General features: G+C 34.5%; 1 protein-coding gene across 3 annotated transcripts in view; it reads left to right on the top strand.

Annotated features, from left to right (window-relative positions):
* UBR3 (ubiquitin protein ligase E3 component n-recognin 3) overlaps positions 1–16,661 on the top strand; it is a 234,960-nt gene that overhangs the window by 40,382 nt on the left and 177,917 nt on the right. For 2 of the 3 annotated variants that reach the window (XM_039248804.1, XM_039248806.1), the window contains exons 2-5: positions 47–186; positions 2,926–3,084; positions 8,893–9,036; positions 9,608–9,657. In XM_039248804.1, the coding sequence (XP_039104735.1) occupies positions 47–186; positions 2,926–3,084; positions 8,893–9,036; positions 9,608–9,657 (493 nt within the window). The remainder of the gene's footprint in view (positions 1–46; positions 187–2,925; positions 3,085–8,892; positions 9,037–9,607; positions 9,658–16,661) is intronic. The other variant, XM_039248805.1, reaches the window with a different exon arrangement.

Consider the following 16,661-nt stretch of genomic DNA (forward strand, 5'->3'; position numbering starts at 1 on the left):
CAGATTAGATATCACTGTTAATTTTTTTTTCTTTTTCATTTTACAGGTTTTGCAAAAGGCATCAAATTAAATCAAGTTCGAATATTCCCTGTGTCCCCAAAGACTTACTGATGATGTCTGAATTTGTTCTTCCAAGATTTATTTTTTGTCTTATTCAGTACTTAAGAGAAGGCTATAATGAACCAGGTATGTTTAATCTACTCTTTGTTAGTAGCTTTTTAAGTTTCCAATTAACAGAACTTAGAATGAATAATGAGGTGAATTTTTTCAGATACCATTTTTTTTTTTTGCTTAACATGCTTTATGAGATGACTATGAAATACAGATACTAAATAAAAACTTACTTTAGTGTACAGCAATAATATAATCTAATAAATACCTTATACCCTTATAACCTCTTAGTAAGCACAGTTTTGGACGTTCTTTTCCTGGGATCATAGATATGTTGAATCAAACTTACTTGGCCTTTTGCGGATAAGGAAATAATCATTTTATGGGCTTAAAGTGACTTTACGATTATATTATGCTATAACAGAATTAAGAAGTCCTGGAAATGTGTGACTTTAACTTGGAGTTTTAGAAGATAAACTATTTCACCAAATCTCTTTCTCTTTTTTTTGTAGATGTCTATATATTTTTATTCACCTCCATATATAACAACTTATGGGAATCAAATTGCTCACTCCCATCTTACAGGTAGAATGTATGGGTGTAAGCATTATGATCGTATTGAAAAGAAAAAAGAAACATGCAAATTGTAGATATTCTTCTTGCCTTTTAAGATTTAGTCACAATATTGATTAATATACTTTAGTAAATATTTTGGATTTGGATATTATCTGTTGAAGTTGTCAGTCTGACCTTGTAAATTATAGATATCAATTAGTGTGGTAACTTTTTATGATCTTTTATGTTTCTGATGTTACTTGCATTTTTATCATTTAGGGAACTACATCCTGAATTACTTTTAGAGGTTTTAAATTACATATTTATTATAAATAATCTTAAATCTAGTTTGAAACTATGACACATGTTTTAATCTTCTGTCCATCCCCCATCATTGGAGTGTGAAGAAATATATAGCATCTTCATCATTTCTAAAAGTACCATGGTATTTGCATTGTGAGCAAACACTTATACTACTATATTTCTACATTTTAAACAGAGTTTATAATCCTTTATTAACTACTTCCACCCCTCTCAGAGTGTATGTCTTAAAGTATAGGAAGAAATATTATTTTGATTTAGCCCCAAACTACTCTCTCTTTCGAATGAAAGACCTCGAGGCCAGCTAGTTATTGAACTTGCCTATTGTGCTTTTTCTCATACACTAGTTAACAGAGTTTTGGGGAATTTACATTTCTCATTATAAATGTCCCATTTTAGAAAAATATTTATTATGAGAACTTTAAACCTTACCATTAGATCAGAGAGTAATTCATACAAAAGTACATTATGTTTATTTTTTCCTTTAGTGACCTTTAGCAGTTATAAAAGGTAGCTGACATCGGTACATAGCTTTGATAATTATTTGCTATTTATTTGCTATTTAATTTGATAATTATTTGTTTTGCAAATATGAATGGAAGCACTTTTTTGTCTTCAGATAAGCTTCATGAACTTAGGTTCATGAAGATTTTCTTTCTATATTATGACTTTGCTCAGCATTCATTTCTTTTTTCTGTGCCAGAAAAATTACTACATTGCTTTGTGTAGAGATCACTGTTTAAAATTAAAGAAAGGACTTGAAATCATCTAATCCAAGGTAATAGAAGCTCAGAGATCTTGTTCTTTGACAGATGCCTTGGGTTTCATTTCTCTCTACAATCCTTAGACCCGTGTCAGAGCTCATCTAGAGCCTTTGCAAACCTAGAACACATGTTAATTAAGTATCTGCTGTGTTACTATAGAAGTCATCGGGGAGGATATGACGATGAATAATATACAGTATTAATTATCCACTGAGAAAGTAAGGATTTTTGGTTTGGGTACCAGGACTCAAGAGTTATCTAAAATTTCATTCACCGATTATCTTTGAACTGGGTTGTGAGTTCCTTGGGGGTAGAAACTAAGTCTTACTTAGTTTTGCTTCTCAGTGCCTATCATGTAGTACTTACCAAATAAATGTTGAATGATATTGATGTCCCCTTTCTTGGGCACACAGGCCCCCTGTTAACTCCCTTATTATGCATCCTCTTAACCAATTATGTCTGAGTTCTAAATCTTATTATTTATTTCTTCCTTTAAGACCTCAGGTTCTCTGAAAAATTGCTCTCTCTTTTTTTCCCCATCCTAAATATTCTTTTTCAGTTGCTGTACAAGTTTCTTCTTTCTTTCTTCAGCTCTAATGTGCACATCTTGTCTGTTATTTTAAAACTGTTTTAGTAAAAACATTCATATTTATGAAAAACAGTTACTTTCATTTTGCTTGCTTTGACCTCCATCTAACATGAGTTTGTATTTTTAGAATATGATAGAAGGTGGGTTATTTGCTACACAGGTTTAAATTTAGAGCTGACATAATTTTGTTCTAATATTCTTACACTACTCTCAATATTATTTGATTTCTGTCTTTTTTTTAGGGAGTGATCTTACTTTTTCTTAAACAATAATTTTGAAATGATCTTGTGATTACATTTAATGTTTGGAAGTATAGGGTCCTAAATTGAATCCTTTTTAACCAGATTAAGTGCTTAATATCTTATGAAGTCATTTCTTTTCCCCATTTACCTTTTCTCAGAGAATTGAATTTCTGAGCAAGTCTATCATAGGCTGAGCCCTGGATAACTACCTTCTGAACTGAGTTCTTACATTAACTTTTTGATTATAAAATACTCATACCCAAGTTGCCGTAATTTGAAAAGAATAAAATATTGTTATTCTTAGCGAAATATCTTAAAGGAAGTTCATTATATATTTTTTCAGCAGCTGATGTACCATCAGAAAAAGACCTTAACAAAGTTCTTCAGCTTTTGGAACCTCAAATTTCCTTTTTAGAAGATCTAACTAAAATGGGAGGAGCAATGCGATCTGTTCTTACTCAGGTTTTGACAAACCAACAAAACTACAAAGATCTGACTTCTGGTAAGTAAAATGTTAGAATAGAAGAAAGTTAGAATTTACTTATGTTACTATAATCATACAAAATTATGTATTTTCTAACTTAAATGTAAAATGTGGATTTTTTCCCCATAGGAGGTTATTAATTTGGAGTTAGCACTAGAACCCAGGTCTCCTCTAAGTTTTGGTGTGACATACTCATAATTGTACTCCACTTCCCCTTCTCTAAACAGTAACAAAACTACTTCTATGTCTTCATTTTTGGTATTCTGTACTTTTGGGTTATATTGAATAGGATTTTATAATAATGTAGAGTTTAAATTAAAAACTTGGAATTGCTGAACATGTTTGCACATGATATATACTGTCATATAAAATAATACAACAAATATTAAAAAAAAGTTTTTTTTTTTTTAACATTTATTCATTTTTGAGAGAGCATGAGTGAGGGAGGGGCAGAGAGAGAGGGAGACAGAATCCAAAGCAGGCTCCAGGCTCCGAGCTGCCAGCACAGAGCCTGACGTGGGGCTTGAACTCACTGCGAGATCATGACCTGAGCAGAGGTCAGATACTCAACCGACTGAGCCACCCAGGTGCCCCCCAGTAAAACAGATATTTTAAGTAGCATTCTATTTGCTGGTTCATGAAAACATGTTTTGAAAATTGAGGTTTATCGGGGCACCTGGGTAGCTTAGTCGGTTAAGTGTCCGACTTTCGCTTAGGTCATGATCTCGCGGTTCGTGGGTTCGAGCCCCGCGTCGGGCTCTGTGCTGACTGCCAGCTCAGAGCCTGGAGCCTGTTTCAGTCTGTGACTCCCTCTCTCTCTGACCCTCCTCTGCTCACGCTGTCTCTCTCTCCTAGAAATAAATAAAACAAAAAAAAAAAATTTAAAAAAAAAAAAAAAAGAAAATTGAGGTTTATCTTTTCTTTAGAGTATGAAATTTTCATGTGTATTGTAAACCATATATTATTCAGAGGTTGTCTTATCTGATATATTTACTTTTCAACAAATACTTTTTAAACACCTAGGGTTTTGGAGTAAATACTAGAGCTTGGGGTAGGGAATGTAAGTGGTAAATCCTATCCTTGCCCTTATAAAGCTTAAGGACTAGTGAGTGAGATGGCATTAATATAATTATATTAATACAATATAAAAGAGAGACCTGATTTCACTGATGGGGAAGGTGGGGGATGCTTCACTGAGGAAGTGATATTTAAAGTAAAACCTAATGGTTGACGGAAAGTCATTTAGCTCTATAGAGGGTGAGGGAAATTGGGTGGTAATGGGATGGACTTATATTCAAGGTAGAGGACATCCTCTGCTTCTGACTGTTGGGCTAGCCCTTTTGTCATAAACAGCATAAAAGTGGAAAAAAATGTGAGGCAGCTGTTATTAGGCATAGTACAAAAGGCAGTGCAAGACTATAAACCTTTGAGAGAAAGGAAAAGCATGAGATGAACCCCACGATTGCTCTGAATATCTGTCTGGAGATAACTTCCTGACTGAGGCACAACAAGCTGGCATTGAAGCAGAGTGTGGTGGTCCAGCTGAGCTAAGGAGGCAGAAGCAGCTGAGGCAATTGGAAGCTGGAATCTTTGGGATAGAGCACCAAGAGGTATTAGGGCAGATGTATGAGGGACCCCTGAAGGTGCTTGGCTGGGAGATACACATGTACAAGATGAGAGTGCCTCAGGCTTACTAGGGAGTCACTAGACAGTGACTGCTATGGGTTAAAAGCAGAATAGTGACATTAGAGGTTAGGCAGTTTTGGGAGAAATTGGAGTTTCAGTCCAGCCAGACTGGAGAGACCTTGTTAATACCCCAGGTATCTAGGTGAGGCACCTTAGAGTAAGGTCTGTCCTAGGTCAGATTTAATGAAGCCTAAAACCCTGTCAGTATCTGCAATGGAGACAGAATTTAGAGATTATTCCTGTCACTTTAGAGGGGCTTTTGAGAACCTTAGGCTTTCTACAGACCTGCCCTTTACAAAGTATAAAATCAAACCTTCCTAAGTTTGTGACCAGGCTATTAATTGAATGGTCTTCTAGAACTAAAATTGATACCCTTCAAAGGAAGATAATAGAATTCAGATCTTCTATAATGTGTCTTTAGAATGTCCAGCATACAATAAAAACTACTAAACATGCAGGAAAATAAGTTGTGCCTATAACCAGGAAATAGGGCAATCAGTAGAAATTGACCTTGAAATGGTCCAGATGTGGGATTTAGCAGATAAAGACATTAAAGCATCTATTGAAAATACATTCAAGAAATTAAAGGAAAATCTATTTAGATAATTAAAAGTAAATATGCTGTTAATGAGTGAAGAGATCAGGAATCTTAGCAAAGAAATATAAACAATAAAAAAAGAAATTCCAGAACTGAAAATTAGTGTTGAGTGCAATAATTGAGAAATTTTACTGGATAGGTTTAGCAGCAGATTGGAGAGGGTAGAAGAAAGTCTTAGTAACTTTGAAGACAGGTTAATAGATCATCTATCTGGAGAACACAGAGAAAATACAACAGAGTCTTAGGGACCTGTTAGACTGAATTGGATCTAATGTGCCTGTAATTGGAATCCTAGGAGGACAGGACAGTATGGATGTGGCAGAAAAAAACAGTTCAAAAAATCCTGACTAAAATTTCCCGAATTGGATGTCAAACACCGACTTATAGATCTAAGATGTTCAATAAACCCCAAACGGGATAAATATAAAGAACATCAATCACACCTGGACACCTCCTAGATTACATGTTGAAATATTTGTGGGTGAGAATGAGCTTACTTTTTTAAAAAGGACTAAAAAAAAGGTCTAGTTCATTTCAACAATCAAATGAAAGTAGGGTATAGTGGCACCAATAAGGCTACCACATAGGTTAGATCTATGGCTCTCATAGGCCATGTGATGTTTTATATCTTATGCGGAAAGTATTAGGAAGTCATAGAAATACATATTTTTTAAATGTGTGTTTATTTTTGAGAGAAAGAGTGGGGGAGGGGCAGAGAAAGAGGGGACCGAAGATCTGAAGCAGGCTCTGTTAGCGCAGAGTACGATTAACGAGGCTCAAACCCATGAACTATGATACTATGACTTGAGCCAAAGTCAGAAGCTTAACCGGCTGAGCCACCCAGGTGCTCCAAGTTATGGAATTATAAGCTTAAGAGTGACATGATCAGAAATGTGTTTTTGAAAAGATGACTTGCTATTTTGCCAAAATAGATGGAAGGGGCAAGAACGGAAAAGCTCTACTACAGTAGCCTAGGATAAAAAAGATGGTAGCTTGTATTTGAGTTTTGGTGATAAAGCTGGAGAGAGATAAATTATAGATGGTGGTCTGTTACTTCTTCAACCTTAGACAGAAACTCAACTGTTGTGTAAGAAAGCAGCAAGTTGTTCTTAATCATTATAAGAATGTATACTTTAGGAAAGATATATGGTAATTGCCTTCTTTTATTTCTATAATTCCTTTTTAGTTATTTACTGAAATTAAAAACACAACAGAAATCCTTGACTGACTTTTAGTGATGGAAATCACATTAAATCTTGATTCGGAAGTTTAAAATTTGCAGTCTAGCTTCACTCCTAATCACTGCTTGCTTACTCACTGACTGTGTTACCTTTGTAAGCCTTAGTTTCATCACTTTTAAAAATGGTGATTATACATTCATTTTTCTCAGGCTTGTTGTGAGGGTTGATGAAATTACATTTTGTTATTTAAAAAGTATTACAGAGGCACCTGGGTGTCTCAGTCAGTTAAGCATCTGACTCTTGATCTTGGCTCAAGTCATGATCTCAACTCAGATTGTGATCTCACAGTTTCGTGGGTTTGAACCCTGTGTTGGGCTCTGCACTAGCAGCATGGAGCCTGCTTGGGATTCTCTCTCACCCTCTCTCTCTGTCCCTCCCCCAGTGCATGTGTGTGCATGCCCATGCTCTTTCTCAAAAATAAATAAGCAAACTTAAAGTATTACAAAAATGTCATCTATCATGATTGAGAGAAATACATGGCTTTTATTATTCAGGAGACAGTCATTTCTTATATAGGATGCTTAGAAGGTCTTTATTAATTAAAAAAAATTTTTAATGTTATTTATATTTGAGAGAGAGAGAGCATGAGCAGGGGAAGGGCAGAGAGGGACCAAGACTATCTGAATCAGGCTCCAGGCTCTGAGCTGTCAGCACAGAACCCGATGTGGGCTTGAACTCACAAGCCTTGAGATCATGACCTGAGCTGAAATCAGATGTTTAACTGACTGAGCTACCCAGGTGCCTCAAAGGTCTTTATTCTTTACAAACTAAATGTAATTGTTTATTTTACACTAAGTGTAATTATTTTTAATATTGGACTTGTACTGAAGGATGGATGTATTCTTATCTGTTTAGTAAGTGTCAGCATGGTTTTTTTGTTGTTGTTGTTTTGTTTTGTTTTTTGTTTTTTTAAACCAGCCCAGAGAGATAGACATTTAAAAAACTAAACTAGGGGCGCCCAGTTGGCTTAGGTGGTTAAGCGTCTGACTTCGGCTCAGGTCATGATCTCATGGTCTGTGAGTTCAAGCCCTGTGTCAGGCTCTGTGCTGATAGCTCAGAGCCTGGGGCCTGCTTCAGATTCTGTGTCTCCCTTTGTTTATGCTCCTCCCCTGCTCATGCTTTGTCTCTCTCTCTCTCTCCAAAATAAATAAACATTAAAAACATTTAAAAACAAAACAAAATTGTTCTGGGGCACCTGGGTTCAAGCCCCACATTGAGCTTGCTGCTATCAGTCAGTGCAGAGCCTGCTTCGAATCTTCTGTCCCCGTCTTTATCTGCTACTTCCCCACTTGCGCACACCATCAAAAATAAATAAATCTTTAAACAAACCCCCAAACCCAAAACTATTCTATTGCAATTATTCAGGCTTGCAAGGAGAGAAAATGGAGAAAAGCTCAACAAATATTAAAGAAGGTCATTTATGTATTTTTATAATTAGAGAGATTGAGGCCTTAATTTACAGTATAAAATTTGCCAAAGAGATATCAAATGCCATGGTGTTTTGGCTTTCAGACAGTGAATAATTTTTTTCTTTTAAAGAACTCTCAAAATAAATGTTTTTCTTTTTCTGTTATTCCATCCTCCATAAATATATTAAAAAACAAAACAAAAACTGGCAGTAATTAATAATCTGCAGTGCTGAAGTAGAAGTTCTAGGATTATGTAATTCTAGAATTTAAGCTTTTCACTATTGCATGGAATAAATTAGTTTTAACTGATACTGCTACAGAAATTATACTTTTAATTCTTGTGGTAGAAAATGTGATGGAAAAAGTTTGATAAAACAGGAATTAAGAGAAATCTCAGTTATAATGCTTGACAATTCCACTCATTCAGGTATTATTTTATCCAGGAAGCCTTTCCAAAGTACTTTGCTTCAGGTTAAGTCTAGCTGCACAGTAATATGAGAGTACATATTGTCAAACCAAATGGTGAAGTCTGCTACACAATTGTCATTTACCATATCATCTGCTTTTCTCTGCCATGAGTTTTCAGGTTCCTTGAAGACAGGAATTATACCCTTAATAATCCCTGTACCTCTTGTGCCTTGTTTATAATCTCTGGCATATTTTAGATGTTCAGTTACCTAGTAGATTTTATTATTTGTTATAAACATGCTGTGCAGTTTTGCCTGAAGCTCTTTTATAGTATTCATTCTAGGGTTTTTCTTGCCATTAAATATCAAGCTATTATATATATGAAATATAAATATTATATATATATATTATATATATATATATAGTTACTGAGATCACTTTACTTATATTTTAAATGGAATTTTTTCCTGATTTTAAATATTAGGTCATGGAGAAAATGCTTGTGCAAAGAAAAGTCATGAAAAGTACCTTATAGCTTTGAAGAGCTCTGGACTTACATATCCTGAGGATAAACTTGTATATGGTATACAGGAGCCATCAGCTGGCACTAGCACTCTGGCAGTTCAAGGTTTGTTTATTTAATTTGAACACTGGTAACTTTTCTGTATTACAACAAAAGACCCTTACACTTGACTTATTATTGGAGAAATTTAAATGATGTGTCATTCAAAAAAAAAAAAATAACTGATGTGTCATTCTTTGTAAGGGAAGTGGTAAAAATGTAGAAGCAAGAAAGAATAGATTGGTCAAAGAAGAGAATGCATTTCTTAAATGGAATTTGGTTAAGTTTATTTGAGGTTCTGTTTCTAACTCACAGAAAAGGTAGCAATTGTTATTTAAGAGTAGCCCAAAACTTTAGTACCTTAATATTTTATTAAACCATGGTATGAAAAGAAAGATACCCTTCAGAAACATTATTTGTGATGATTAAATCTGGATTTTCACTAGAGATTTTTTATAGGTATAAATCTCTCTTAGGTCTGAATTTATTAAAGATAAATGTTGAACTCTGCCAAGATAAGTGTTGGAATGAGTTGTCTCAACGTAACAAAACTTAGCTTTTTGTTTATGTCTCAAAATAATTTTAAAGTAAGGCAATATGTAACAGCTATGAAGGAAACTTTTTTTCCTTTCCAAAGGTTTTGCAGGTGCAACAGGAACTTTGGGACAACTAGATTCTTCAGATGAGGTGAGATTAAAATTCAAACTTTTTGAAAATAAAAGTTTTAGAGCTGTATAGATTTGTGGATATTATCTAGTTAAAATTCCTCATTTTGAAGACAAGGACACTGAAGCCTAGAGTGGAATAACTTAGCCAAGATTACACAGTTACTAGCTTTTTACTTCTGATTTATAATTCACTTCTTTCTTCATAGTTCAAAAGTGGAGATAGAAAAGAGATAGCAATCTTTTCCAGGAAGATATCCCAAATTGACCCAAATTATCCTATATACAATGAAATTGTTTTCAGAAATTTAGCTTAGTCTAGAACAATGTATTAAGAAAATATAAAATGTAACTGCTTAAAAAAATAAAATGTACCTGCTTTTCCAATTTCATAATAAGTTATACCTTATATGTTATACCTTATTTTAAAAAGCAGGGGAATGGCTGTCAGTTTGAAATTTCAACTTTTATAGTATTTATTAGCCAAGTAGTAGTGTTTATTAAATATTTCTGATAAATCCTTTATAACATTCCTATATTTTATTAGTATACAACTTAAAAGGGAAACTTTCTATTTAACAAATATTTGTGTACAATCTTGATGCTTATGAAATTTAAATTTCATGTTTTTGTCAAATTATATATTTAATGATTAAAATTTTATTTATTTTTAATGTTTATTTATTTTTGAGAGAGAGTTAGAGACAGAACATGAGTAGGGGAGGGGCAGAGAGAGAGAGACACACACACACAGAACTGGAAGCAAGCTCAAGACTCTGAGCTGTCAGCCCAGAGCCCAATATGGGGCTCGAACCCATGAGGCACGAGGCTGGTACCCACGAGCCATGAGATCATGACCTGAACCGAAGTCAGATGCATAACCAGCGGAGCCACCCAGGTGCCCCAATGATTAACATTTTAAAACCTAAATTGTGTTATATTAAAACATAACTTTTTTCTTTGAAAACCCATTTTGATTTGATAATATAACATGAACTAAAACGTGATTTCTGTTAATGATGTCTTGAAATTGATTTAATACGTTATTAATTTAAACTTCCTGGTAGTATTTTCCCCCCTCTAAAAAGGCTCTCACAAAATGCAACATTTTATGGAGTCTCTTTCTGGACAGTTTTATTAAAGAAATTGGAGAGACAGTTTCATAAGTTGTTTATAAGTTTGACTCTGGAATTAGAGTGCCTGGGTTTGATTCTGGCTCCTGTACCAATTAGTAGTGTGACTTTAGGCAGCTGTCTTAAGTTCTCCATGGCTAAATTTCCTCTTCTGCAAAATGGAGGTAATAATAGTTATTACTGCCTGGAGTTATTATGAGGATTGAATGAGTTATTATTAGGAATACACTAATGCCTGGCATATTGTAAACACTGTATATGTGTATGTGTCTGTTAAACAAATAAGTTAGAATAAAATCATTAAAAAATTAAATTTAAAATCATTTAAAAATAGTGCAAATGGTTAGCTAAAACTTTTGTTTTTTTTAACACTAAAGATTTACAAAGAACATTGCTATAATGACAGATTGGAAAACTTGTATTTAAAATAGACTTTCAAAAGTGTATATAAACATTATTCATTATTTCAACCAAAATAGTGATAATTCCATTTCGAAGCTAGTGGAGGGGAGTGATGGAGGTAAGAACGTGAGCACGCGAGAGAGAGACAGAGTGTGAGCAGGAGAGAGGCAGAGAGAAAGGGAGACACAGAATCAGGATCTGATCTGTCAGCACAGAGCCCAATGTGGGGCCCGAACCCACGACTGTAAGACCACGACCTGAAGCAAAGCCAGACGCCCAATCAGCAGAGCCACCCAGCTGCCCCTGAACACATTTTCAAATCTTGAGTTAGAAATAGAAAAATTAAGGGTGCTTGGGTGGCTCAGTCAGTTAAGCATCCAACTCTTGATCTTGGCTCAGGTCATGATCTCACGGTTTGTGATATCGAGCCCCACATCAGGCTCTGTGCTGACAAGCATGGAGCCTGCTTAAGATTCTCTCTCCTCTTCTCTCTTCCTCTCCCTTGCTCATGTGAATTCTCTCTCTCTCAAAAGAAACAAACTAAAAAAAAAAAAAATAGAAACGTCATATATTACAACAAAAACGAAAATGAGAATTAGGAGGAGGGAACCAATTTGGTAGTTACAAAAATTATGAATGCTAGAGCTAAAAGAGACTAAAGTGCATTTTGTCTATCTTTCTTATTGATGAAGAAGCTGAATTTCCATGGAAATAACAGATTCACTCAAGCTAGTGAATTTCAGCTATTAGTTAGTGTTTGAGTTGGAAATGGCACTAGATCTTCTATCTGGTTGGTTTAGAGTTCTTTCTGTAAAGCAGTTTAGAATTCTTTCTGTAAAGCGGATAATCTACTGATTTATTACTATTGCTGTGCAGCAAATTTCTCCTAAATTTTGTGGCTTAAAATTGCCTTTTTTTTTCCTTTACAATTTATGACTCAGGAATTTGGGAACTGTAGGACATTTCTCACTTGAGTTACCTCATGCAATTCTAGTTAGTTACTGTAGCCAACAACTAACTGCATTGCAGCTGCAATAGAGATTTAAGGTGGTCACTGACAGGCCTAGGAGTTGATTGCTGACTGTCCGCAGGGAGCTCAGCCGACTTTTAACTGGAGTGCATACATGTGGCTTCTCTAGCATGGGGTCTTAAGTTGATACATGGTTACTGGCTTCTCCCAGATTGAGCAGTTGGGGAGCAGAAGCTGTAGAGCCTTTTCTGAGCTAGCTTTGTAAGTTATATAGTGTTATTTCTAGCTGCATTTATTAGTTGTTAGTGAGATGGTCCCAGAGTCCGTGGGAGTGGACATAGATCTCACTTTTAGAGGGAGGATTGTCAAAGAATTTGTAAACACATCTTAAAACTTCCATAATCAAGATGTGATTTTTGGCATTGTTTTCCCCTGGATTCTCTTCATACCCAAAATGATGACCAACTAACATACCAACAGTTGATTACAGATTTTTCCATCTATTCAGTCATCTTTTTTTTTTTTCAGTTGGAAAAACTATCACATGATAATGAAGTACCACTGCAATCAGAAATGGCTTTTGTAGGAATTTTTTCTTAAGTGTAATAGTTACTATTGTACCTCAAGAAAATGAAAACTTATATTTAAGATGATAAGATATTTTTAAGACTACTTAGATATAGATGTTCTTAAACAAATATCTATTTATGCCATTTAAAAATTCCATTAAGGCTTTTAAAGCTTTATTACACTTTTTTCAATTATAGGCTCAAATGGTATGTTTTTAGTATTTATATATATGCTTTTAGTATTTATATTTGAAATTTAATGAAGATCTGGATATGGCTTAAGGATTGGAGTCTCTACACTCTTATCCTGCAGGCCTATGAGATTGTTGAGCAAACTCTTTCCATGATTTCATTCTTGTAATTTAACAAATGATATGATAAGACAGGATGAAAAGAGAGCAGTGGCATTTTAATTACTACTATAGAGAAGTGAGTATAACAATTAAAAAATGTTGTGAGAATTTAGAATTGGAGACTCTAGAGGTAAGGTACTCTTAACCACTTTGTTTTTAAAATAAGGAAACAGATTTAGAACTATAACAGCAGCAAGATTTCTTTTTGTAATGTTTTATTTGAATGAGGGCATATATTGCACTCTGCTTAATATTATTCATACAAGTTGTGTCAGATATTTGTCCCTGCTGTCCCTAGAGTGACAGAACATTATGTACTCAGCAGTGCTATTTATACACATGACATTCTTCATACTACTTGCTACTACTTATTCTTTTTTTGTATAGCTCATATGAAATAGGAGTAGAAAATGTTTGTGTTGTATGGCACTGAAAATCAGAAAATAAGCACATTTAACTTTACAAAGTATTTTTAAATTTATATTTACATTCATTTTTTAAGATTTATTTATAACGGATAATTCAGTTCAAAAGAATTATTTCTATATTATATGTACATGGGGCTAATTAGAGAATTTATCAGAGAAAACAGGATCTTTTAGATCAAGATAACTTTGTAAGGAAAGATTATAGTCATGGGCCGTTACCATAGCAATGTCCATTTATCTGTGTGCAATCACCAGATCATTAATTTCTGTGACATTCATGTACTTAGCTGTTAATATAAATGAAAACATTTAAGACACTTTTCCCTCTGTGAAACTGTAAAAATATGAAAAATTGAAAATATAAAAAAACATTTACCTCAGCTGTACCATCCAGAGATCACCCTTGTTTATTAATTTTGCTTATTTACTTATAATCTTTTTTTCTGCTTACTCTAACATATCTGAGAAATAATCACTCAGCAAAATAAGTTACTATGTAAATATGCTCAGTACTCTTGCCTTTATTCAAGACAGAATCCAAATGCACAGTTAAAACTAATTTGTCAAACTGTACCAAAAATAGGATTATTGAAAGTCAGAGTTGCTTTTTGTAAATTAATAGGTAAAAGAAAAAAATTAGTTTTAGTTTTGGAGGTATAAGAGTGGGGTAGGGAATCATAGAAACTTTTGGTTGGGAGGGACTTAGAAATGTCTAATGTATTTCTTTTCCAGTGCAAGAATTCTTCACATCAACACTTCCAACACGTTGAGGCAACGTGCTCTTTTGTTTGATAGCTCTAATTATTAGGAAGTTCTTCTCAATACTGTGCTAAAATACTATAATTTTCACACATTTCATTTTTTTCCTATAGAAAGATTTTTGCTTTTATTTCCATAAAATGCCACTTTAAATATTTAGCTTTAGTTATTTAATATTCTCTGCTGTACATGCCTTTTTTTTTTTTTTTTTTTTAACCTATTCTCTCCCTTTTAAATCTGTGATCTGATTCAGTATACAGTCATGGACTGTCTTTTGATAAGCATACTGTTTCTTAAAGTCCAAGTATTTTGTTTTTTGGGTTTTTTTATTAGCCTTTTACCAGCTATGCTAGACTGTTGGCAGGAGCCCGGTGGTCAAAAATAAAATGCCTAGGTTTTGACCCTCTCACCCCCCAACACTTAAAGCTAACAAGCTAGAGGTTCCTCTTTGCTTTGTATTTGTAGAGTTGACTTAAAGTAAACAATCTTATTATAGTTGCTTACTTGAATCTTTATTTCATTTTATTGTTCTAGCCTCTCAAGATCTTATTTGGATATTTAACTTACTATGTTAAATATTCCTTTTATCCGTGTATATTCTTTTTTTTTTTTTTTTAATTTAAATTTTAACATCTGGTGCAGTGTTGGTTTTGGGAGTAGAACTTAGTGATTCTGCACTTACGTATTACACCCAGTGCTCAACATGACAAGTGCCCTCCTTAATACCTGTGACCCATTTAGCCCAACCCCCAACCCACCTCCCACCATCAGCTCTCAATTTGTTCTCTATAGTTAAGAGTCTCTTATGGTTTGTTTCCCTCTCTCCCTCTTTCCCCCTCTCCCATATATTCATCTGTTTCATTTCTTAAATTCCACATATGAGTGAAGTCGTATATTTGTCTTTCTTTGATTGATTTCTTTAGCCTAATACATTCTAGCTCCATCCACATTGTTGCAGATGACAAGATTTCATTCTTTTTGATTGCTGAGTAATATTTCAGTGTGTGTGTGTGTGTGTGTGTGTGTGTGTGTGTGTACACACCACATCTTCTTTATCCATTCATCACTTGATGGGCATTTGGGCTCTCTTCATAGTTAGGCTATTGTTGATAATGCTGCTATTAACGCTGGGGTGCATGTACCCCTTTAAATCTGTATTTTTGTATCCTTTGGATAAATACCTAATAGTGCAATTGCTAGATCCTGGGGTAGTTCTGTTTTCAATTAAAACAATTTTTTTAAATTATTTTTTTAATGTTTATTTTTTTTATTTTTGAGAGAGAGAGAGAGAAAAACAGAGTGTGAGTAAGGGAGGGGCTGAGAGAGATGGAGACACAGAATCTGAAGCTCTGAGCTGTCAGCACAGAGCCTAGCGTGGGGCTCGAACTCACAAACTGTGAGATCATGACCTGAGCTGAAGTTGGATGCTTAACCAACAGCCATCCAGACACCCCTATTTTTAACTTTCTGAGGAACCTCCATACTGTTTTCCAGAGTGGCTTGCATGAGTTTGCATTCCTACCAACAGTGCAAGAGGGTTCCTCTTCCTCAGTATCCTTGCCAGCACCTCACCTGTTGTTTCTTGTGTTGTTAATTTTAGCCCTTCTAACATTGTAGTTTTGATTTGTATTTCCCTGCTGATGAGTGATGTTGAACACCTTTCATGTGTCTGTTAGTCATCTGGATGTCTTCTTTGGAAAACTGTCTATTCATATCTTTTGCCTCTCTCTTAACTGATTTGTTTGTTTTCTGGGTGTTGAGTTTCATAAGTTCTTTGTAGGTTTTAAATACTAACCTTTTATCAGATATTTGTTTGCAAATATCTTCTCCCATTCTAGGCTGCCTTTTAGTTTTGTTGATTGTTTTTTTTTTTTTTTTTTGTATTTTTTTTGCTGTGCAGAAGCTTTTTATCTTGAAGTCCCAGTAGTTCATGTTTGTTTTTGTTTCCCTTGTCTTCTGTGACATGACTAGTAAGAAGTTGCTCAGTTTCTGCCTGTGTTATCCTCTAGGATTTTGATGGTTTCCTGTCTCACATTTAGGTTTTACATCCCTTTTGAGTTTATTTTTATGTATGGTGAAAGAAAGTAAGTGTCCCATTTCATTCTTCTGCATGTCTTTGTCCAGTTTTCCCTACCCCCGTTGTTGAAGAGACTGATTTTCTCATTGGATGTTCGTTCCTGCTTTATTGATGATTAGTTGGCCATATAGTTGTGGGTCCATTTCTGGGTTTCTATTCTGTTCCATTGATCTATGTGTCTGTTTTTGTGCCAATACCATACTGTCTTGATGCCTACAGCTTTCTAATAAGGCTTCAAATCTGGAACCATGAACCCTCCCAGCTCTGTTTTTCTTTTCAGGGTAGCTGTGGCTATTCAGGGTCTTTTATGGTTCCATACAAATTTTAGGATTGTT

Source organism: Hyaena hyaena, unplaced genomic scaffold (genome assembly GCF_003009895.1).
Source record: "Hyaena hyaena isolate Hyena2069 unplaced genomic scaffold, ASM300989v1 scaffold_317, whole genome shotgun sequence".
NCBI lineage: Eukaryota > Metazoa > Chordata > Mammalia > Carnivora > Hyaenidae > Hyaena > Hyaena hyaena.